Source organism: Telopea speciosissima, chromosome 8 (genome assembly GCF_018873765.1).
Source record: "Telopea speciosissima isolate NSW1024214 ecotype Mountain lineage chromosome 8, Tspe_v1, whole genome shotgun sequence".
In the NCBI taxonomy this organism is placed as follows: Eukaryota; Viridiplantae; Streptophyta; class Magnoliopsida; order Proteales; family Proteaceae; genus Telopea; species Telopea speciosissima.
In genome coordinates, this window is record NC_057923.1 from 51,240,030 (window position 1) to 51,263,186 (window position 23,157).

General features: G+C 42.1%; 1 protein-coding gene and 1 long non-coding RNA gene across 2 annotated transcripts in view; one reads left to right on the forward strand and one right to left on the reverse strand.

Annotated features, from left to right (window-relative positions):
• Nucleotides 1-23,157, reverse strand: part of LOC122671407 (importin-11) — a 140,422-nt gene that overhangs the window by 100,358 nt on the left and 16,907 nt on the right. The window contains exons 6-7 of the mRNA XM_043868602.1: nt 10,396-10,614; nt 10,210-10,276 (exon numbers count right to left, since the gene is read on the reverse strand). Coding sequence (XP_043724537.1) covers nt 10,210-10,276; nt 10,396-10,614 — 286 coding nt within the window. The remainder of the gene's footprint in view (nt 1-10,209; nt 10,277-10,395; nt 10,615-23,157) is intronic.
• LOC122671408 lies at nt 2,572-14,275 on the forward strand. The gene is made up of 3 exons (XR_006334344.1): nt 2,572-2,706; nt 9,646-9,650; nt 14,264-14,275. It is a non-coding gene; the product is annotated as an uncharacterized LOC122671408 (long non-coding RNA).

Here is a 23,157-nt window from a genome sequence, read left to right on the forward strand (position 1 = left end):
GCCCTTTGAGCTGATGTGTGATGCATCAGATTTTGCCATTGGGGCTGTTTTGGGGCAAAGGATCCATAAGTTACCCACTATGATTTACTATGTAAGTAGGACTCTAAATGATGCACAACTCAACTACACTACCACTGAGAAGGAATTTTTAGCTGTTCTATTTGCTTTAGAGAAATTCCGATCCTCCTTGATTGGATCTCGTGTGATCATCTACACGGACCATGCAACAATCAAATATCTCGTGGAAAAGAAAGATGTTAAGGCCCGTCTCATTTGGTAGGTCGTGTTGCTCCTAGAGTTTGATCTCGAGATATGGGATAAGAAAGGAACGGAAAATTTGGTTGCAGATCATTTATCCTGGCTGCCCAATACCTTGACTGGTGAGTCTCCAGTCAACGAGAGCTTTCCTGATGAACAACTAATGGCAGTCTCTAGTGAACCATGATTCGCTGATATTGTCAACTATTTGGTTACGGGTGTGACACCTGACCATTGGTCCACCCAGGATGAGTATTGATTCCATTCTCAAATCAAGTATTTTTGCTAAAACAAGTATTTTTTCTGGGATGACCCTTGTTCAAGACATGTCTGGATCAGAGAATCCGGCGTTGTGTTCCTGATCATGAGCAGCGTGCAATCTGATCTTCTTGCCATGATCAGGCATGTGGTGGTCATTTTGGACCGAAGAAGACTACGGCCAAAGTATTGCAATGTGGATTTTATTGGCCAAGTCTTCAAGGATGCTTTCCATTATTGCAAGGCCTGCAGTGCATGTCAATCTCTAGGTCTCATTACCAAGAGGAATATGATGTCACTCAACCCAATTCTGGTGGTTGAGATCTTTGAGGTGTGGGGCATCGATTTTATGGGCCCATTTCCAATCTCTTTTGGCAATTTGTACATTCAGTTGGCTGTTGACTATGTTTCTAAATGGATTGAAGCCATTGCTTATAAGACCAATGACCATAAAGTGGTTGTCAAATTTCTTAAGGAGAACATTTTCTCCCATTTTAGTACACCCCGCGCTATCATTAATGACAGGTGCAAGCATTTCTGCAATCGTCCATTTGAGGCCCTCATGAAAAAGTATAGGATTACCCATAAGTTGGCTACACCTTATCATCCTCAAACCAGTGGTCAAGTTGAGGTATCCAATAGGCAGATCAAACAAATTTTGGAAAAGACTATCAACCCATCTCGCAAAGATTGGTCCATCAGACTTGTGGATATCTTGTGGGCTCACAGAACTGCGTTCAAGACTCATCTTGGACAATCTCCTTACCGTCTTGTGTACGGAAAGGCGTGTCATCTGCCTGTTGAGTTAGAGCATAGAGCGTTTTGGGCAATTAAGAAACTGAATTTTGATCTGTCTACTGCTAGTATCCATAGAGGACTCCAACTAGCTGAGTTGGAGGAGATTCGTAATGATGCCTATGACAATGCAAGGATCTATAAGGCGAAGACCAAGGCTTTTCATGATAAGTAGATTCTTAGGAAGTCTTTCGCACCTGGTGACAAGGTTCTCCTTTACAATTCCAGATTGCATATTTTTCCAGGTAAGTTGCGATCCCGCTGGGATGGTCCATATATTGCATAATGTTTTCTCACATAGAGTTGTTGAGATTTTGAATCTAAGTACTGGTGAGATTTTCAAGGTGAATGGTCAACGGTTGAAGCCTTACATTGAGATGCATTCTGCAGATCTGGAAGAGGTCATGGATCTCTATGAGCCTCTCTATACTGAGCATTCATGATCATATCTAGTATGACCCCTCTTCTTTGTCCTTCTTTTTATTTTTGCATGCATTAAGGACACTGCATCATTTAAGTATGGAGGGTGTAAGTTTATTGTTGAGTCCTTTCTTTGGTTTGAGTTAGAATTTGTAGCCTTTTCGTTGTTTTGATGCATTTATTAGAGAGAGAGAGATACCTAGGTACCCTACATTTGAAATAATAAAAATTCTGTTTTGGGAAAGGTAATTAGTATATATCTTCGCCTTTGCCTTCCCACGGTCCCACCCAAGCCTTCCTCATTCACCGTCACATCCCTGTTTCCCCTGCCTGCTCCCTTTGCTGGAATGGTCTTGAGGACATCCCCCACCTCTTCTTTGATTGCCCTTTTACTTCTACCATCTGGAAAAAAACCCTTTCCTCGATCTAGCACCGCAACAGGAGACCTCTCCACTTCGACAGAGAATGGCTTTGGGTGGCTAAATCCTTCTCTGGATCGATATGTGACACCATTGGAAAGCTGGTTTTTGGAGCTGCTATTTATCACATTTGGATGGAGCGAAACCTTAGGAGATGGACTTCCAACTCCCGATCTTACGATCTGATTTGGAAAGCCATCTCCTTTTATGTCTCTTCCAAACTCAGCCGTGCCCATCTTCGTGCTGTCCGGGACTCCCCTAGGAATAGGCATATTGCCGTCTACTGGGGCCTTGATCTGTCCTCTCTTTTTTCTTCCACCTCTGCGTAGGTTGGTTTGTTGTTTCTCCCTCCCCCCCTTCTTTCCCTTGTATATCCCTTCCTCTTTCCTGCCCCCTCCTGGGGTATGGTAATACATATTTATTCACCCACAAAAACATTTAGTATATATCTTAAGGTGGGAGCTGAATCGAAAAAGAAGATCATTATTTACCGAATGGCCTGATCTTATGTGTAGTCTTGTTTACATGAGTCTTGGTTAGGAGCTGAGACTAAACTGTTGGCATGATGAAAAATCAGTTAAAAAAAAAAAAAAAAGTGAAAATGTAAGGGTTGGTTTATTGGTTGTAGACGACAGGGTGCTCTGCCTCAGAAAGCGAGGTTCCTTGATCGAGAACACCTCTTAGCCATCCCCTTGTGAAGGGAAAGAAAAGAATTTTGAACTCATACTGCATCAATTTCTAAAGCCACAAAGTGGCAATCAAAAGATATATGCACTGAGAATCTATTCCAACACTGCTTAGTAACTTGGGTGTCTGGTGCAAGCTCTGCATGTCATTCAAACCAACCGCAGCAGAGGAAATATTGAGTTCATTACTTAATAACAAAATAATCATAAAAATAAAAAAAAAGAGAAAAAATTTTTTGAGTGTTTTCGCCTCACAGTGTTTTGTCAAAGCTCCAAGCTAGTCTTTTGTAGCCTCGATGACATGTTTGATTTAACCTGAGGGAAGATAATGTTTTGAATATATGAAGAGACTACCTATTTAGGATGTATGTTAGCTGCATGACTTGATATGGGATAATAAAGTTCAAGTGTGGGGTTTGAATTTTAATCTTGAGTAAAGTATCATGGCTTCAGAGTGGTTATATTCTTTATCTTGTTCCATAGTTAGGATTTGCATTTGAATCGGGATGGAAATTTGAATTTTGTGTGTATATTCCCTGCAAACACTCACGAGACACAACTCGTCCACTAGGGTAACCTAGGTGTTTAAAGACTTGTTGCACATGCTAACTGCAATCATGATTCCTACGAAAGTGCGTTAGGTTTTAGTAGTTTTCTTTTGTTTTTTTTAGTTTAGTTTTCTTTTTGTTTGCTCGAGGACTAACAAGGTTTGTGTATGGGGGAATTTGATGAGCATATTTATGTGCAAATTATTGCCTTTATTTATTGTCTTTTAATTATTAGAACAGTGCTACTCAGGTTATTTTTCTATGTTTTCAGGTGTTAAGCTTATTTTTGTTGAAGAGGAGGATTTAAAGCTTAAAGAGTGCTAGGAGAGCAGTCCAAGGCTAAGATAAAGAGAGTTGGACCTTTGTGAGCCAGAACCAAATTACCAGCCAACTTCTACGATTTTATCAAGGGCAGTTTGGTCTCTTTGTCAAGATTTGAGAAGAGTATCCTATTATGCCTATCAAGCTAAGTGATGGTGGCCCGTATTTTTTAAAGTATTTGACTTGCAACTTATTGGTGTCAAGGTTGAAAGGAGATGATGCAGTGTCGGAAGTTTCATTATTACGAGCCGATTCGAGTTTAGAAAAGAAGAAAGAGAGAAGAATCAAGCACAGGGGCATGTAATTTCAATAGATCGGGAATCTTCTAGAAAATATTCGATATTGGGCTCATGTCGTCCGGAATTTAAAATGGTGCAACTTTAATTCTCGGGTTGGGTCCATCCAGGGCCAGAATGAAAAGATATCGTCAAAAAGAGGAATTTGACTAAATTTGGAATTTGAGTTGAATTTTGGATTTAAATAAATAAGTTAAATTCACTTTTCCAAATCTCCCACGGTCTTCTCTCTCTCTTTTTCCTAAAATTCTCTCTAAAACTCACGGATACCCCTCTCTCTCCCACTTTTCTCTCCTATCCAAACTCTAATCCCTTCACGACCTCTCACCCATTCCCACTTCCTCTTGGATTCTCTCACCTACCCTATCTCTTTCCCATCTCTCTTTCACGTGATCCCTCTCCCCCATATATCTCCCACCTTCACAACATTCTCAGTCTCTCTTCTTTCCCCCATCTCGTTTTTTCCCTTCCATTTTTGTGTTTTCTTTCGGTTCTCTTTTTCTATGGAGTAATTCTGATTTTTGAAAATCCTCTCCAGAGAAATTCAGCTATGCACTAATCAGCAGCTCATCACCCCTATGCCCAAGTGTAAAGCCCTCAAGCTTACTCATCTGGCCTTTGTAGATGATCTGATGATTTTTTCAAAGGCCTCGATTGCCTCTCTCGAGTCCATCCTGCTTTGTCTTCAGCACTTCCACGAGCTTTCGAGTCTTCGCATCAACCCCTCCAAATCCCTTTTCTTTTTTGCTGGGGTTTCTGAGATATACAAGGCTGTCTTCCTTGAGAAGACTGGTTTTTCTGAGGGCCGGTTACCAGTCAAATACTTAGGGATCCCTTTGATTCTGGCAAGGCTTACTGCCTACCATTGCACCCCAATGTTAGATCTGATCCGGAAGAGGCTCCAACTTTGGAAAGGCAAGCTTCTCTCATATGCATGCAGGTTGGTCCTTATTAGATCAGTTTTGGAGGCTTCGTACATTTATTGGTCTAGTATTTATGGTCTTCCTCATTCCATAATCAAGTCCCTGGAAGCTCTCATGGCTTCCTCTCTCTGGAAGGGTTATGATGCCTCTCGATATCTTCATCCTCTAAGCTGGGCTGCCGTGTGTCTTCCTAAGAAAGGAGGTTTAGGAATCAGAAGAATCAAAGAAGTGAACACAGCGGGCATCATTAAGCTTATTTGGAAGATTGCCTCAAAGAAAAAAAGCATTTTGGTTGATTGGATTTACTCAGGGCCTCTACGCCAGCACCCTAGGGGAATTCTTCTTCACTTGGTCACTCCAAGATCCATTTATGCCTCGGGTCTTCATAGGCTCTCCCTGGTGGCTGACATCCTTGATCATGATGGCTGGGCTCCCCCCACCTCTGTCCCTGCCCTTGCTCCTATTTGGAATGACCTCCTAATCATTATCAGTAGGCCAGTGGCAAGAGGAGACTATGTTTCTTGGTCCCCAAACGGTTCTTGCTCCTCTTCCAAAGCAGCTTGGAATTTTGTTCGTTTGAAAGGCCCTTTGGTCCCCTGGCAAAAGCTTCTTTGGTTCAAGCATCACATTCCCCGGCATTGCTTCACGGCCTGGAGAGTCTTCAACAACTGCCTCCCTACTCAAGCCTTTCTCCGTAACCGTCAGATCCTAGTGCCCTCTGCTTGCTGCCTTTGTTGGAACAATGACGAAGACTCGAACCATCTTTTCTTTGAGTGCCCTACCACCAATGCAATCTGGAAAGTCATTCTTATCAAATACTGGCCCTCCCAGAGAAGAATTCTCCCTTTCTCCCGTGAATGGGTCTGGATTGACAAGACCTTTGCAAGCTCCTCTCTCTGTAACTGCATCGGGAAGATGGCTTTCTGTGCAACTCTCAACCATATTTGGATGGAGCGCAATATCAGGAAATGGACCTCCAATTCTCGATCTTTCAAGAATATTTGGGATTCCATCTCCTTTGAAATTAGTGCAAAGTTATCGCTTGTTCCTCCTTCTCAGTGTTCCGATACCCCAAGGAACAGGCTTATTGTTGATTCCTGGGGTCTTACAAATGTTTCTTTTGTTGCTTCAGCCTCCCTTAGCTAAGCTTTGGCTGGCTGTTTTTTCCTTCCCCCTTTTTGGGGTCTCCTATAATTCTTTTCTTCTTCCTTTTGGTAATGAATTTATTTATTCACCCAAAAAAAAAATTCTGATTTTTTATTTGAGCTGAATCAAATTCAAGTTAGTGAAATTATTGAGGATTGGAAAATTCAATTCAAGGCTGGATTTATTTTCTTCAAGCTTCTGCGTTTTTTCATTCTTTTATTTTGTTCTTCTCATTGTTAAATCCAGAATTTTATTTCCCTTCCCCTTAGTTCATATGTGTAATTTTAGTTAAGGAGTTTTTTTTTTATTTATTGGATGCGGCAAGTTCAAGCGATGGGACTAGAGTGATGGAGTTGTTTTCATTGGATTCATGCGATGTCATTATCAGCTAAGTACTTCTATTTTCTTTAATTTTCTTAGTTTAATTTTAATGTCTCTTCCATTGCTTCTTTCTTTTAATTTTTCCATGGCCAACTAATTTCCCACTTAGGGATAGGATGAAGTCATGAGAGAAGGAAAAACCAATGGTGTTTATAGCTTTATGTGATTCTTGTGCCAGCATTAGTAGAATAATATGTGTCATGTCCACATTACTCATGCCATTCGTTTATCGTATGTGTAATTGTCTACTTGTCCATATAAAATTCTGCTCATGTTTATTTTGCCATAATAGTATGTGTTGTGATTGTCATTCATAGGAATTGACTGATTTAGTATCACTTATCTCCTATGTCTTGGACCCACTATTCATACCATATAAGGGCTGTGTTCTTCTAATTGCTATATTCTATCATCAGTTTGACCGATTTCTCTTGGTGGATTCCTTAGTCATAGTTGTCAAGGAGCCACCTAGGCACCGCCTAGGTGTCCAGGCGCCTTGGTCGACTTGGGCGCCTTGGACACCTTGCTCGCCTAGTTGGTGTCGCCTTGATTTTTTACCCTCTCCAACGCCTCGGGTCGCTTACACACCGTGACAACTATGTTCCTTACCCCTAAGGGTTCATCTCGATCCGGTTTCTTTAATTAGTCTCTTGATTAGTTTTTTTTTTAAGTTAAATTTTCTGTTTTTAGTCTTTTAATTATTAAATTGGTGTGCCCAAGTGGAAATTGAATTAAACGCCTCCCTGTGTTCGACCCGTAACTACGATTGACTCGTGCACTTGCGGTATTACTTTTTATCCACAAACACAATTACAAGAACATATAAACCAAATGTGTGTTTTGATTGTTTCAAACTTCCAATAGCTTGCTTCTTCAGTTCTGCTGTCTTCTATTTCTATGTTGATTTTTGATGACTTGATGTGGCTTAATATTGATTTTTGATGACTTAATGTGACTTAATGTTGATTTTTTATGATTTGATGTGTGGCTTAATGTTGATTTTTTATGATATAAGGTACATGTTGTAGCATACTAAATAATGTTAGGAAAGAGGGAAAATAAAAAATAAAACTTGGTTGCCTAGGCAGGCACCTTGTCTCCTAAGCGCTTAGACACCCCTCCACCACCTTAGGTCGCCTTGCCGTCTTGACAACTATGATGACGGGAGGAATAAAGAGCAAGTTAGATAAGCGGAGGGCAAAGAAGTTTGACAAGGCAGTACTAGAGAGACTGCCAGAGGCCAGAGGGCACACAAACTCTAATTTTAATTCTGATGAGGACTTTGTGCATGATGATATGGAGACAGAGGCAGAGGTTAGACAGATATGGCAGGCAAGGGCAGCAAGCTGTATTACACATATGCAAGAGCAGGAGAGAGACAGAGAGTTCAGGGCAGGAGCTAGTTCCTCTAGAGCAGCTGCAAGAGAGGATAGTCCTAGTGGTTCTAGATCTAGAGCAGCTGCAGGAGAGGCTGATCCTAGTGGTTCTTCTGCACAGGGTAAGAAGAAACAGAAGCAGCCGCAGTTGCCCTTCAGGAGGTCACAAAGTACGAGGGCAGGAGCCCCACCCTCACCCCAGTAGATAGTGATGATGATGTTATCAACCTACTTAAGTATGATCCTGCAGTTTTCAGAACTCAAACTAGTAGACAACGAAAGCTGAAGCAAATGTGGTCTGATTGGAGGGCTAAGATGGGGGATGCAGTGTCGAAGTGGTTCTTTTACCACAGTATCCCAGCACATGCTACTGAGGGACCCTACTATCTGAACATGCCAGACACTTTAGGATAGGCTGGGGAGGGAGTGAAAGGACCCACTGCTTATGAGTGATTAATGTGTATCTGACCTAGCAGAGGAAGGAATTAAAGTAGTACATAGAGACCCTCGAGGATTTATGGTCATAGTCCCTCTTCCAATAGAAGAGCTCATATTTCAAAGTTTTAAAATGAGTTTTGGCTTACTTATTTTTAGATTTCTGTTCTGCAAAAGTTCAGTGTTGAAACCCTAAAATATCATCATATTATGTCTGGCTCTTATGATGACGAAGTAAACATTAAATAATCACAATCCAAAATTACCATATGTGTCGACACTAAAGCAGATAAGTTCCTGGTTAAAAAAAATGTCAACACTAAAGCTCCGTTTGTTAGAGGCGCGGGTCGGTTGGGATTGTTGGGAAGATGGGACCAACATGATGGCGAGGGTGGGGTGGGATTGTTGGGGTGGTAAAGTTAGAAGGAATGTTACTGTAGCATTCCACCCATCACATTTGGTTGGGTGGGAGAGCATTTTGAGAGTGAGGAGGGAGGGAGGTAAGAGGGTAAGGCTCTGATTTGCAGAGAGGAGAGAAGGGAGGACAGAAGGATAAGGTAAAGCTTGGATTTCCACTCGCTTTCTCTCTCTTACTCTGTTTCTCCACTTGGGTCCTGTTCAGAGCCCTCCATGGAAGGAAAATTCTAGGGTTAGAGATTTGAAGAAGTCATGAAATTAGGGCCAGCTCCATCGCAGAAACTATTGCTACAGAAGAAGAATGGCACCTACACAGATTTCTTAAATCAAGTTGCGTTCCTTTTCTTGGTTTTAGAACAGATTCCAGAAGGAAAATCAATTGGTTTTGCTCAATTTTGAACTTGCAGTAACACAGAGGAAGATTAGAAACTTCAGAATCAATGCAACCCCAATATTTTGATTGATAGAAGATTTTGGGCATGTTTTGGACATGCCTGGTAGAAAGAACGCCGACAATGAGACAATCTGAACAAATTTCGTTACAATACAAGAACTGATTTAGGGGAATTATTTAGATCAGATTTAGGGTATGTTCTGGACATGATTTAAGTTCTTTCTACCAGGCTCCAGCCGTCGCCGGTACATGCCTGGTTTCGTTGTATTTCACAGGAAGAAACAGAAAAGAGAGAGAGAGAGAGAGAGAGAGAGAGACGTAGCCGTAGCACTTCCCTTTCCGGTGAACAGTGAAAGAGTCTCACCAAATCAGTGGGACTTTGTGAAGAGGTGGACTGGGAGAAACCGGCAGCCACATAAACCTGGCAGGAAAGTCTGACCAATCTCGAGTTGTCCACTCAAAATCCCACACCAGACAACCAAACAACTCAAAATGCCATACTTTTGGAAAAAGTTTGACAACTTTCCCACCCCATCAAAATCCTGCCAAACAAACAGGCCCTAAGGATTTAGGGCTTGTATTCGGAGATCAAATCAGCCATTGCCTATCCCAATCTGGTCCCAGGTCAACTCAGAGTTTTGGCCAGATTGATCTGAGTTTGGGCACAATGGGGGCTCTGGATACCTGTCAAAATTAAGTTTTGGACGCAGATCGCCAAGTCAAGTCAGATCAGGACCGGTCGATCCTGATACAATTAAACCGATACAGCCGATCCAATCCCAAGTCCTAAATCCATGGTTGACAGAGAACGCTGAGTGTTCTGGTCAACACAGCACTTCAAGAATCAGAATTTGAACATAAAAATTGACAGGGAAAACAACAATCCCATGAACTATTCAAAAAGGTCAAAGAATCATTATCTCAAAATTTTCTTCCTCACTCATTATGTTACAGACAGATACAATGGCAACAAGAACGATTTTATGGACAACAAAGCAACTTGTACAACACAAAACTGTAAGAGAATACAGTAACCTAGAGGGAAAAACAAGATCTGAAGCGTTAAACAAGAAAATGGGCAAGCAGTTCATCTTCAGCTATTGGATTTGCAAAATTTAAAATGATAGAAATCATACAGTAAAGAAGAAATGACTGAACAGCGTTCAAGAGCACTGGGGAAACTTCCTTGACTGGCCGAACCTCCTAAAAACACAGAAGGTGATCAAAACAACTTAGTGGATTGAAAAAAGACTATAAAACTACAGTGTAAAATAATTATGGTAACCTTGAAATTAATCAAATTATATCTCAGAAGTAAATACCTGAAATGATTTTGCATCACTCCGAAACCCTGAAATAATCAGTTGTCTTATTATCTTCGAACATAACAGCCATCTCTCACAAGTTAAATATAGATCATCTTGATGGTCTACCGAAGCAACTACAGTTGAACTTTGGGCAAGTGCAGAAAAACCATGCAATATGGTCTGCATATCACTCTGCCAAAGGTGCCAACTATATTCAAATAAATGAGAGGAAATCTGCATTAAAAGCATACACGAAAGTCTTTAGTGACAACCATCGATTAAAACTGGGATTGCAACCTTGGAGAGAGAACAGAAAATTGTAAACTACAAGAGGAATGGGAACTCCATCTGCAAAAAATAATAATAACAACAAATACGGGAACAAAAACAATGAGGAAGCACATGCCAGACAAATATGGGAGAATATGTAAGAACAAAAACAAGATCCAATAGTAAGGGTACATCACAAAACCCTACAACAAGGATTGCAACACTGGAAACTCCACTATGAACTCAATTTTATCAGAATATCCCAAATATAATACCCCTAATATGACCAATTAGCAGCAATAATACTTGGAATAAGTAATAGCCTAGCCCTTACAAATCATTAATTATATATAATTTAAAACTTAAAAACTGAAGACAAGGACTTGTCACTTGAGTACCTATATAACAGCAAATCAAAGAGGCCAAATACCTCGTAGAAAATCTGTGTAAGACCTAAAAAATCAAAATATAAGCTCTAGCCTCAAAACAGATCTACACGTGTATCGTGCAAAATGTGGCTTGCTTTAATTGTGGCAAAAGGATAAGATTTTCCAAAATGGTCGACTAAAAATTCTTTGGACTAGAGCCCAATGTTTTGAAACTTGGGGTTCAACGAAACCATGCAGAAATGCAGAATCAGTGGGGTCATCTTGTTGGATGACCCCTCCCACTCAACCTACTTTAACTTGGTTTTTAACTCAACAACTAGGCTGACCAAGTCAGAAAATAAGCAAAGATAATTATTATAATCAAAAGTTTGAACAAGTAGACTAATTTCAATTTTTTCTCTTAAATTGTGTTTAACAAGGGCACGGAGGCATATGAGTATATCACCAGGTGTTTTGTATTATATGAGATTATGAGTCCTCTCTTAAGATTTGTTGCACGGCCCATCAGGAACATAGAACTAAAACTCGGAACTCAACCAGGTTTTGACCCTGGGAAAAACCGAGTTGACTCAAGATCTCTTCGAGTTGGTGCATTTATTTTTTTTCAACTCGAAAGCTGGTTTCGATGGGTTTTAGACCTAATTTGGGTCTGAAACTTGGTACTCAACCCATTTTAGGCCATTTAAACACAATGGCACTATCGGATTTTGCAAAAACAAAGTCCAAATAGGAGTTTTACTTAGTGGGAAACCAGGACAGCCACTTATGCCAGAAACCAGGACAGACACTCTTATTTATGCCTAATAGCATTTAAGTAAATGTTTTTGTATTTGTATTTCATTTACTTAAGATATTATTCATAAATAAGCAAATACCCCCTATTTGAATCCAATAAAAATAGTTAAAAAATCAAATTCCAAAAGGAAAAAAGTCAACCCCCCAATTGAAGAACAAAAACTGGATTTTCAGAGGTAGATGCAATTTTCAACTTTCTAATGTTGGGGTTTTTCTCAAATCTAAAAATTCTATAAATCTTAATATGATAAAACATTGCTAAAAATCAAATGTGCAGTAAAATATTCATTTGTTTTGATGTCCAAAAAAATATTTTCATTCAGAGTGATTTTAACAACATTCGCGCACACCAAATTAAGTTTGACCGGAACATAACTCCTTCAATATAAATCAGATTTAAGCAATCTTGGACTTGTTGCAAACCTTGGTATACAAACACAGGACAAACACTCTTATTTATGCTTGGTAGGCCACTTCATTGGGAGTAGACCTCCTTTCAATATAGAAAAGATGTCACTAAACAAGCAACGGAGAACTCAAGGGACCTGGATACTTACCTCTTAGACAATGGAGTTTTCACATTCAAATTTTCTGAAGAAGACGACAAGCTGAAAATCCTTGAGGGTGGCCCTAGGCAATTGAGGAAAAAGCCTATCTTCCTTCGTCAATGGGACAAATATCTACAACTCAACAAGGTAGACTTGTACTCCATCCCTCTATGGATCACACTTCTAGGCCTTCCTCTCCATTTCTGGTGTGAAAAGGGGCTTAGTACCATTGGGTCTGTCATCCCCCCTATACTCCAATGAGAGAACCAAAATGATAGATAGATTGGCATTCCCATGGATTTGTGTTCAGATCTCTACTGAAGCCTTCCCTCTAACCTTCGTCACCATTGTGGAGTAGATGACGAAAGTTTCTCCTTCCAACAAAAGATCCACTTTGAACGGCTCCCTCCCTAGTGCCTAGTTTGCAAGGTTTTTGGCCACCTCACTCAAGACTACACTCCCAATCCCCTTGCTACTATCGGGCATGAAGATCATCCTCTTTCCTTAGTGGCGGAACATCCTGGCACCTCAATATACTCGCCTCCTCCTTACATCCCTACAACCTCTGGTTCCCATGCCCCAGCCATGGCCGGAGAGGAAGAAGGCATCGTAGGCACCATCGCAAGGAGATTCTGGCTTCTAGTTCTCCCTAAAGCCACAACATCGATCTTCCCTCCAAACCGCTAATCCTTCACATTGCTACCGTAGGTCCTAACCACTTCAAAGTTCTTCGGACCTTTGGTCCCAGGCTCCTAGTGACGATGGAGACACCAGCATTGAGCTCTCCTTTGAGACACTGACAACTCATCCTGTCGGCATCCTTCCGCCTACTGGTCGGTCGACCTATCACCCTCACCCGCCTACTATCCCTGCTATCGACCTATAGCCCTCATTTGTCCCCTCTACAGCATTTGCTTCTATCCTTAATCCCCAGCGTAGAAAGCTCTCTCCCACTCGTGTCGTCCACACTCCCCATACCCTTTCTCCCCCATTATCCCATTCATCATTAGTGGGAGGCCTACCCCTTCCCTTCACTTGCATCCCTCGATGGGCTCACCCTTTCCTACCCCCTTAACCCCCATGGTCTCAACCCTTCAGCCCCACATCCCTCTGGGTCCTATCACCCACTCTCCTTCCCCCACACCATAACCCCCCATACTTTTTGCCCATTCCTTATAGCTAATTCTTTTGGGAGTAGCCCCTTGCGTGGCCCACTCCTCCCTAATCCCAGCCAAGCTTCAACCCATTGCCTTCCCACGTCCCCCATCTCCCCCCCTCCTTTCCCGACGAGCTCTCCTCCCTCCCTTTGTTCAACCACTCATCTCATCTAGCCCCATGTTGTCCCCCTTCCCCCCCCCCCTTCATGTGTACCGTTGGTGCAACATTAGCTCCCCTCCTTGTCCCAAGAAGTGGCCTCGAACTATTCCTAGTCCAGCAACGAGAAGCTTCTGCCCCTAAATAGGGATATCAGCAATCACGTCATTTGCCGGGGCAATTAGTTGTGATTAGTGGGCTCTCCTGTATTTTGAGTATTTCTTGCTCCAGTTTGAACGCTTCTTTCTAGGTAGGGCTGTTTGCCCAGATGCGTCTGGCTAACATTAGTCTGTTATGGTTTGTTGAGGTTCTTCCCCTTTTCTTTAGGCCCTTGCCTTTCCCATTGTAAAGGCAAGGTCTTGTAATTTGTTGATTGTTTGTTTGTCCTCTCCCCCCATCCTTTTTTTCCTCCCTTTGGTAATGAATTTTTTATTCATACAAAAAAAGTCTGCTTAACTTGAAACTTCATATGTGAGCGCAGGATTGTGGGCCCTATCTGTTCACTTAATAGTATTAGAATAATATTTGCTAAATAATCCAAGCTGATACAAAGTGACCAAAGTTCAGCTCTAAAGGAATCGGCTTCACCAATGAGACCTCAATCATGCTTTCTATTCCTCTTGCACCTGATGGACCAGGACTCCCCAATAAGCAACCATCAAAGTTTACCTCCAACAAAACCTTCAGGTGGACGAGACCATGAATCCTTCCTCCTAAGCACCTGGATGTTTGATGTGATCACATTATCCCAATATCTGAACAAGTACATGGCTGGAATATCCTTGAATCATATGTCTACTATTGCCTAGTGAGCCAACTTGATGGTGGCTCTATGAATCACCTCCACATCAGATGAAAAACAGTAAATAGTCTAGAGTCGCTATCCTCCCACAATCACCACAAAACAGCTAATAATAGTGGCACCCTGAAAAAAAACCACCTCTTTGTGCAAAGGGCACAAAATGCAATAACCACATCTACTACCCAACATTTAACAGGAAACAAAATCCAATTGAAATCCATCAGAAAGCGATGCCACACCCTTTTAGCAAAGGACAGTAAAGGAATATGTGTCCAGTATATATAGTTGATGCCAGCTCAAGTCCTATAAACAGTAGCACCTTCTAGGTTCTTGGCCCGTTTTACAACAAGCACTCAGCCTTATCCCATCTAAATGAGGTTGGCTACATGAATCCTTGCAAAGTAAATATTAATAATAATAGAAAGAAGAAGTACACAACAATATCAACAGCAACACAGCATTATCCCACGTAAATAGGGTCGGTTACATGGATCCTTGCCCTCCAATCAGCTCTATTAGAGGTCATACTTGAGACAAGGCCTAAACTATGCATGCCTTTCCTCACTACTTCTTCTAGGGTCATTTTAGGTCTGCCTCTAGCTCTTTTAGTTCCTTCAATCTGAATCAAATCACTCCTCTGTACTGGTGCATCCCAAGCCCTCCGTTGAACATGGCCATGCCAGTGATGCCACCTCAAACGATTTTCACAGACCTTATCATGTATCGGTGCAACTCCCAAATCAGCTCTAATATGTTCATTCTTTACTTTATCCTTCCTAGTTTTTCCGCAAATCCATCTCAACATCCTCATCTTTGCTGTACTTAGTCTATTTATATGATGCTTCTTAACCGCCCAACATTCTGCTCCATGCATCATAACCGACCATATGAGTGTTCTATAGAAATTTCCTTTAAGCTTTAAAGGAATATATCGATCACACAACACTCTAGACACACCTCTCCAGTTCATCCATCCCACTTTAATTCTATGAGCAACATCATCCTCTATATTGCCTTCTTTATTTATGATTGACCCCAGATATATAAAATACTCACTTTGCGGTATCTACAACAACAACAACTACTCAGCCTTATCCCAACTAAATGGGGTCGCCTACATGGATCATTACAAAACAAAGTAGGGAAAACAGAGGTCCTCACAAAGTGTAAGTAAAGTAAGAGGAATGAAGAATAAAAATGGGAGTTCAAGTCTACCAATGGCAATGTGTGCTCTCCCAAGTATATCTCCATACGGTAGGGTTTAGTAGAAAAAAGAGAGAGTTCTTGGCCGCCGCTTTGGAGCAGCCCAGCCGCATGGCTGCGCTGCCCGCCCCCCCCTTCTCCCTTCTCCTGATCTCTTCCTCTCTCTCTTCTTCTTCTTCTTCCTCCTCCTCCCCCTTTCTCCACTTTTTCTTCCTAAGTTCAGTTCTATCTGCGTAGGTTGAAGCCTCTCGGACCGTAGTCATTGGTTCCTCGCTTTGTATGGTCGCCGCCTGGCAGGTTGCCTCTTCTGCTAGACCTGTTGTTCCCTTGGTTGCCGGCCCTTCTTGGCTGACACCCCGTCGGATCCCAGGCTCGATTTGGCAGCACCCGCTGGTAGCCGCTTCACTTGGCAAGCTTCTCCGTCAACTACTCGTTCGGCTCGGCTTCTCCTTCATTCGTCAGCACCTCTGCCCTTGTCGTCTGGGCACTCGCAACCTATTGTAGCTCGGTCGCCTGCCTGTTTGACCTGCTGCCATGTGTCCGCCAACCTCACTTGCCCTCCATCCTGCCGGTTTCACTTGGCTCGCTCGGCCTTCGGCCGTTTTGCTGTAAGCTGCAAGGCCGCAGTCCGCAAGGCTGCCTTCATTGCTCGGCCGGCAGCCTCATCGTTGTTGCCCTCGGGGTCATGGTGGTCTCCTTCGCTAGGCCAGCTGCCCATTTGGCTGTGGCCCTCCGCAAGGCCAGCGCCCCTCCACCTTGGTTGCCTTCTTGCCGGCGGTTCCCTGACTTCATCTTGGTGGCTAGGAAGTTATTGTGTTGAGATTTGATGTCTAGGGTTTTGGGGGACCCTACTTGGAATTGTCTTTGTTGCCCTCTTCTTTCTTATGGGTTTCATTGCTCTTGTTTTAAGCCCATGTGGGCTTTTGTCACCTTATTTCTTGATGACCTTATAGGTTTGTGTTGTAGTCCTTAATGGACTTTTGTTTCCCTTTTTGGGGCTTTAATACATTTTAGAGAAATTACTTGGACATCCCCTGTACTATGGCCTAATTACTTAGTCTCCCCAACGTTTGAAACAATTACTTGAACACCGCCTGCAGTTTACCATTTCTTTCAAGTAGGTCAAGTCCGTTAGTTTAGTGATGATGTCATCGGTTAAATTTTTTGTAATGCCTAAACTACCCTAAAAGGGTACTGAAGTGACAGATTTACCCCCCTTCTTCTTCTTCTTCTTCTTCAACCAAAGAAAAAAAAAAAAGGGGCAGCCATGGCTGTGTGTGAACTCTCATGTGACCTCCCAAAGCCTTTCCTGATCCGAAACCCTTTTTGCAGACCTTGCATTTTCATGGGTGATTGCACTGATGTATGGAAAAAATGGCTTATATGAGAATTCACTAAAAACCAGCAGCCATGGTTTGTTTCCTGTATATGTTAAAAATGGCTTATATACACAGAGGACATCACTAATAACTCGTATCTGAAATCTAGTGAAGTGATAAATTATAATGCTTTGAGCATATCCATTGTCTGCTTACACGCTTCAGCATGGCTGTGTGTGAACTCTCAGCCAATGCAGACATGTGTAAACACCTCCTTTCTTTGTCTTATTTGAAGGCATTTAGCAATGGAGAAGAATCGAACCTGACGAGAGAAAAACCCCCAATTGCTTCCTTCATTGTTCAGCCTCTATCTCCGAGAGACCATCTGTGGCTACCACTGCTCCTTCTCCACTGCCGTCAACGGCAGTATCCACCATTCTTCAGATTCAAACCCTTGATCGATTTTCAGGGATATCGATTAAGGGTTTTGGGTTATTTTGATTTGCAATTTGTTTAAGAAAAGAGAAATTTTCTGAAATCGATTAGGGTTTGAAATCAGTAGTAGGGTGTAGGGGCGGTGGGGTTGCAAGAGGAGGAAGAAGAAGAAGAAGGGAGGTAAATCTGTCAATTTCACTGTTTTCTTTTGAATAGGTGATAAGGGTAAAATGGACATTTCCAATTAAACACTAACAGCAGACTAACACCGTCAGGTTTCGGGGGGTATCAAGTAATTGTTTCAAACGTTGGTAATCGTAAGCAAAATGGCTACAGTACAGGGGGTGTCCAAGTAATTTTCTCTACATTTTATAATCACCCAAAAAAAAAGAATAAAAGTGAAGAAATGAGATAACAAAAGTGATAAATGGTAAAATGAAAAATGAGAGTAAGAGGAAAGAGGCAAGCCCAGGAAAGCAGGAAAATCTCAGCTACCTGGTGTCGACAACGTGGATCCTTGCCCTCCAATAAGCATTATCTGAGGTCATACTTGGCACAAGACCCAGACTCTGCATGTCGTTCTTCACAACCTCACTTATGGTCATTTTAGGACTGCCCCTAGTTCTTTTAGCTCCCTCAATCGGAATCAAGTCACTCCTCCTTACTAGGGCGTCTCCAGGCCTCCATCGCATATGGCCAAACCACCTCAGACGACATTCTTGGAGCTTGTCGCTGATCGGGGCAACTCCCACATCAGCTCTAATACTTTCGTTCCTCACTTTATCTTTCCTAGTTTTACCGCTCATCCATCTTAACATCCTCATCTCTGACACACATAGCTTCACTATATGGCACTTCTCAACTGCCCAACATTCTGCCCCATACATCATAGCAGGTCGGACCACAGTCCTATAAAACTTTCCTTTAAGCTTTAAAGGAATGTGTGGGTCACATATTACTCCGGTTGCCCCTCTCCACTTCATCCATCCACTTTAATTCTTTGTGAAACATCGTCATCTATATCACCTTTTTTGTGTATGATAGACCCCAGATATCTGAAATAGTCACTTGGTGGCAACTCTCTCTCTCTCTCCTCAATTTTCACCATTTCATCATCCATCATAGTGTGGCTAAAGTTACACATCATATAGTCCGCATTTGATCTACTAATCTTAAAGCCACTTGCTTCCAAGGTCGATCTTCACATCTCTAACTTTGCGGTATCTCTCACTCCTCAACTTTCACCACTTCATTATTCGTCTTAGTGTAACTAAAGTTACACACCATATACTCCGCCTTCCAAGATTACAACTGACTAAATATTCTAGGATTTCAATGTTGTCCAATTTGGCCATGAAAAGCAAGGTGGTGATCGTCATGTGGATTCCTCAATTGATTCCTTTAATGAGTGCCTTGAAGATTTAGGCATGAATGATCTAAAGTTGTCAGGTCTGAAATGCTCTTGGCACAACAGGAGAAGTGGTGATTCCAGGATTGCTTGCAAGCTAGATAGTCTTAATAAATGAGGCATGGCTAATCTCCTAACCATCTTCCCATGCTTCCTTTGACCCTCCCGGTATCTTTGACCACAGTCCCATCACTGTCCTCGTCCAGCCTTAAATCTCCTTCAACCTAAATCTTTCAAATACTTTGATATGAAGTCTTCCCACCCAGATTTTCTCTCCATAATAACAGAAGCCTGAACCAAGCCTGCCAACTCCCATTCCATCCCCCTCATCTCCTATGCCAATAAACTTTGGAACGTGAAAAGTGCCCTCAAAGTGTGGAACTCTTCTTCTTTTCGGAATGTTACCTCCTTAGTTACAGCCTTACAAGTTGCAAGGTAAAGCTTTCTGATATTCAGTTGAGGCTCCAATCCGATGTTCATAATGCCACCCTAGCTGATGAAGAGAAAGTTGTCTCGGATCTTTTCTCTTTAGTTGCTCAAGAGGAGAGCTTCCTTAGAGAGAAGTCTTGTATCAAATGGTTGGAACTTGGGGATTCCAAATCTGCTTACTTCCACAGGTCCATGAAGGCCAGAACCAATATCAACTCCAATACCAAGTTGTTGTCTAGAGATGGTTCCCCTCTCTCTAAGGTTGACGAAATCAAGTCTGAAGCAGTGGCCTACTTTATGCAGCTTTCAAGGCCCACTGACATTGCCTGCCCAGTTGGCTATCCCAAATGGTCTTCTCAATAAAGCCGTCCCCCCCCCTCCCGTCACGGTATCCTCCAAGCAATCCCATCAGAGGCAGAAATCCTTAATGCTGTCTACTCTCACAAGGTTAATAGAGCACCCAGTCCGGATGGCTTCAGTATAGGATTTTTCTCATCTAAATGGGACATTATTAAAGTGGATCTCCGATCTCATCAAGGCCCTGCAAAGATTCTTCTTTAATCCCAGACAGATAAAAGGGACTAACGATGCTTTCCTTTGCCACATTCCCAAGAAGGTGCTTCCTCTATGGCAGATTTCAGACCCATTGCCTTATTATGTAACTTACTCTACAAATTTTATATCCAAGGTCCTGGCTAATAGGCTCAAGTTGTGACTGATTCTCTAGTAAATGAAAACCAATCAGCCTTCATCCCTAGTTGAAGTATTCCTGACAACATCCTGCTCTATAATGAGAATGTCGGAGGTTTTGATAGAGAGGCCCACTCCCCTGCTTTCCTTACGAAGATTGATATCCATAAAGCTTTCGACACCTTGAGATGGGACTTTATTTTCAATGCCATGCACAAAATGTCCTCCCCCCTACCTTCATCAACTGGATCTCCCACTGCATCTTCTCCCCCCACTTCTCAGTGCATGTCAATGGTAGTCCTACCGAGTACTTTGCCTCCTCTATAGGCATCCGTCAGGTGACACCCTTTACATCTTCACTTTAGACCTCCAAGTCCTCTCCAGACTTATTAAATCCTGTATGGACCAGCAGCTTATTATCCCCCTCCCGAAATGTAAGGCCTTAAAACTGTTCCACCTAGCCTTTGTCGACGATCTCATGATCTTCTCCAAAGCTGACCCCTTTCGGTTGAGTCTTCCATGTCCTGTTTGAGGCATTTTGAACCATGGTTCTTAGTTTCAATCGAACTTGCAATTTCGACTGAGACAACTCGGTTTCAACCTTGTCCGAGACGAAACCAAGGGATAAAACTGGTTTGTACCAGGTTTCGCAAGTTTTGTCACTTGGTTTCGACCAAGAGCTGGGAGTTTCGCAAGTTTCGACACTGTCAAAGGGATTTTGCCAAAAACTTGCAGTTTTTTGCCAAATCACTTAATTTCTTCATACTTTTTGGCATTCTTCTACTCATTCAACCCTTCTACAGCTTGTATTTGCGTGACTGGAGCTTGAGGTAATGGTTTTTTCCCTAATCTAATTGTTGGAAGAATTACTATATAAATATATTGTTGGGCACAAAATATGTCATGGAATACATATGTGCTACATTTGGAGGAGCATCACCAACATCTTCAATGGTATGTAGCTCGTGGATTAGACTCGCCAAGACACTCCATGTATTGTGCAGTGACAGTTCTATACTTGTATTTCCGTAACCTACTGCACGTTTTGATTGTTTAAATTGCATATTTATATTTTCGATAGCTAAATAATATGTAGTCAATATTTATAGTAGGGTTAGTATACAACAGCATTAAGCCTACACTAGAACTAGCAAACTTGGGTCCAAACAACATGTACCAATTTGGGTGGCTTTTTTTGTGAAACTAATTCATGGAATAGATGTAAAATGGTAAAAATAGGTAGGACAAAAAAATGGTCAAAACCCATTTTCTGGGCCTCAAAAGCTGGGTTTCAATTGGCCTAGAAAAAAACCCAGGTTTTGACCGAAACCTGGTCGAAACCCGAGATATCTCAGTTTCGGCCCTGGCCGAAAAACAACCTTGAAACTGAAACCTCGATCCTAGTTTTGAGCGTATGTCAATTCTCCACCTCAACCTTTCAAAATCCCTTTTGTTCTTGGCAGGGGTTTCTAAGGAGGATGAGGCTTGTTTGAAGAAGTTGACTAGGTTTTCTTTAGGCCTTCTGCTGGTCAAATATCTTAGTTTACCTCTGATCCCTTCCAGATTGAATGCCCATGTTGGACAATATGGGCAAGAGACTCCGATGCGGGCCGCCTTGAATTGATTAGATCTGTCTTTCCGTTCACTTATATCTATTGGTCTGGAATTTTTGGGCTACTTGTGAAGCTCAAATCCCTCATGCGCTCCTTCCTCTAGAAAGGATTTAATTGCTCCAAATTCCTCCACCCCATCAGTTGGGCCTCTATCTGCCTCCCTAAAGTTGAAAGGGGGTCTCAGGCTAAGGAGAATTAAAGATGTCAACTCCGCAAAATGCTGCAATATCCTCTCGAGCGAGGGAACTGTGATCTGCCTGTAGTCCAGATGAGTACCCCATAGGCTCAGTCTTAGCCATCACGGTGTATGCTCTAGCTCCCCCTCTTCTGCCACCATGCATACCAAGGGGACGGCCATGAAGCATCCAACACCTCTCTAGTGTGCCCAGATTTCCTACAGCGGTCACATTTGAGTCTATCTCTGTTTGGGCCTTGCTCTTCCTCTACCTTGCCAATCTTTGTTGGAGCTAGAGGTAAGAACAGATCGCTCTAGGGATAGTATAGTATCCATTGCCACTCTTCTGGTCTCCTCACTTTGCAAGTAGCTACATACTTCATCTAGACAGGGAAGAGATAACCGGCCCAAAATTTGCACTTGGATTGGTTCATATTCTAGGTTCAGCCCACCAAGAAGAATTAGGACACATTCCTTCTCAAGAGTTCTATACACCTTTGCTTCATCCTTGGGGTAGGACAGTTGGAAGTCCCTATAGTGGTCATACTCCTCCCAAAGGCTAATAACTGTGTTATAGTACTAAAAAATGGTCCTATCTCCCTCCTTCATTCTGATCACTTTCTGGAGAAGTTGGTAGACCTTCGCCGAGTTACCCACTCGGTCAAAGTCTTAGAGACACTATCCCAAATATTCTTGGCAGTCTCCTTTCTCATAAACCTCCTTCCAATCTCAAGTTTCATAGAATAAATCAACCAAGTCATAATGGCTGAGTTCTCGGTCTAACATTTCTTAAATGTTGGTTCACTTGAATGAGGAGCCTTAATGGTACCAGTAATGTAACCTAACTTCACCTTGACTTTGCAAGGATAGCTTCACTGAATGTGACCAATCCAAGTAGTTGGTGTTGTCCAACTTCACAATGGATATCTGACTGTTGGAATTTTCAAATGCAACCAGACTAGGGTTGATAACACTCGAACCAGCAGCTGAAGTAATGTAAAGCTAATTTACAAGAAAACTAACCCCAGAATTACCCACAATACAAAGAAATTCAAGCATCAATCAATTCCCTAGTCTAGGCTGAGAATTAGAAAATAGAAGGAAAGGACTGAAATTAGAAAGTAAGTGTCAAAATAGAAGGTAGACAATTCTAGGCAAACCAGCACTGGGAACGTCCTCCAAGTCTGATCGAGAGCCACTAATGTAGTCCTAGATAGATGATAAATCTACTAGGAGCCAATAACCAGGACCTTCCTAAAACAGTTGGTCGATTGGGGCAGATTTAAGGAAAATGGGTCAAAACTAGGGTTAGACTTAGGTTAATGGGGTGGGATCTTATTTAGTAAAGCTAGGCAGGTTTTTAGAAGCCTAATGATGTAGGTTGGGT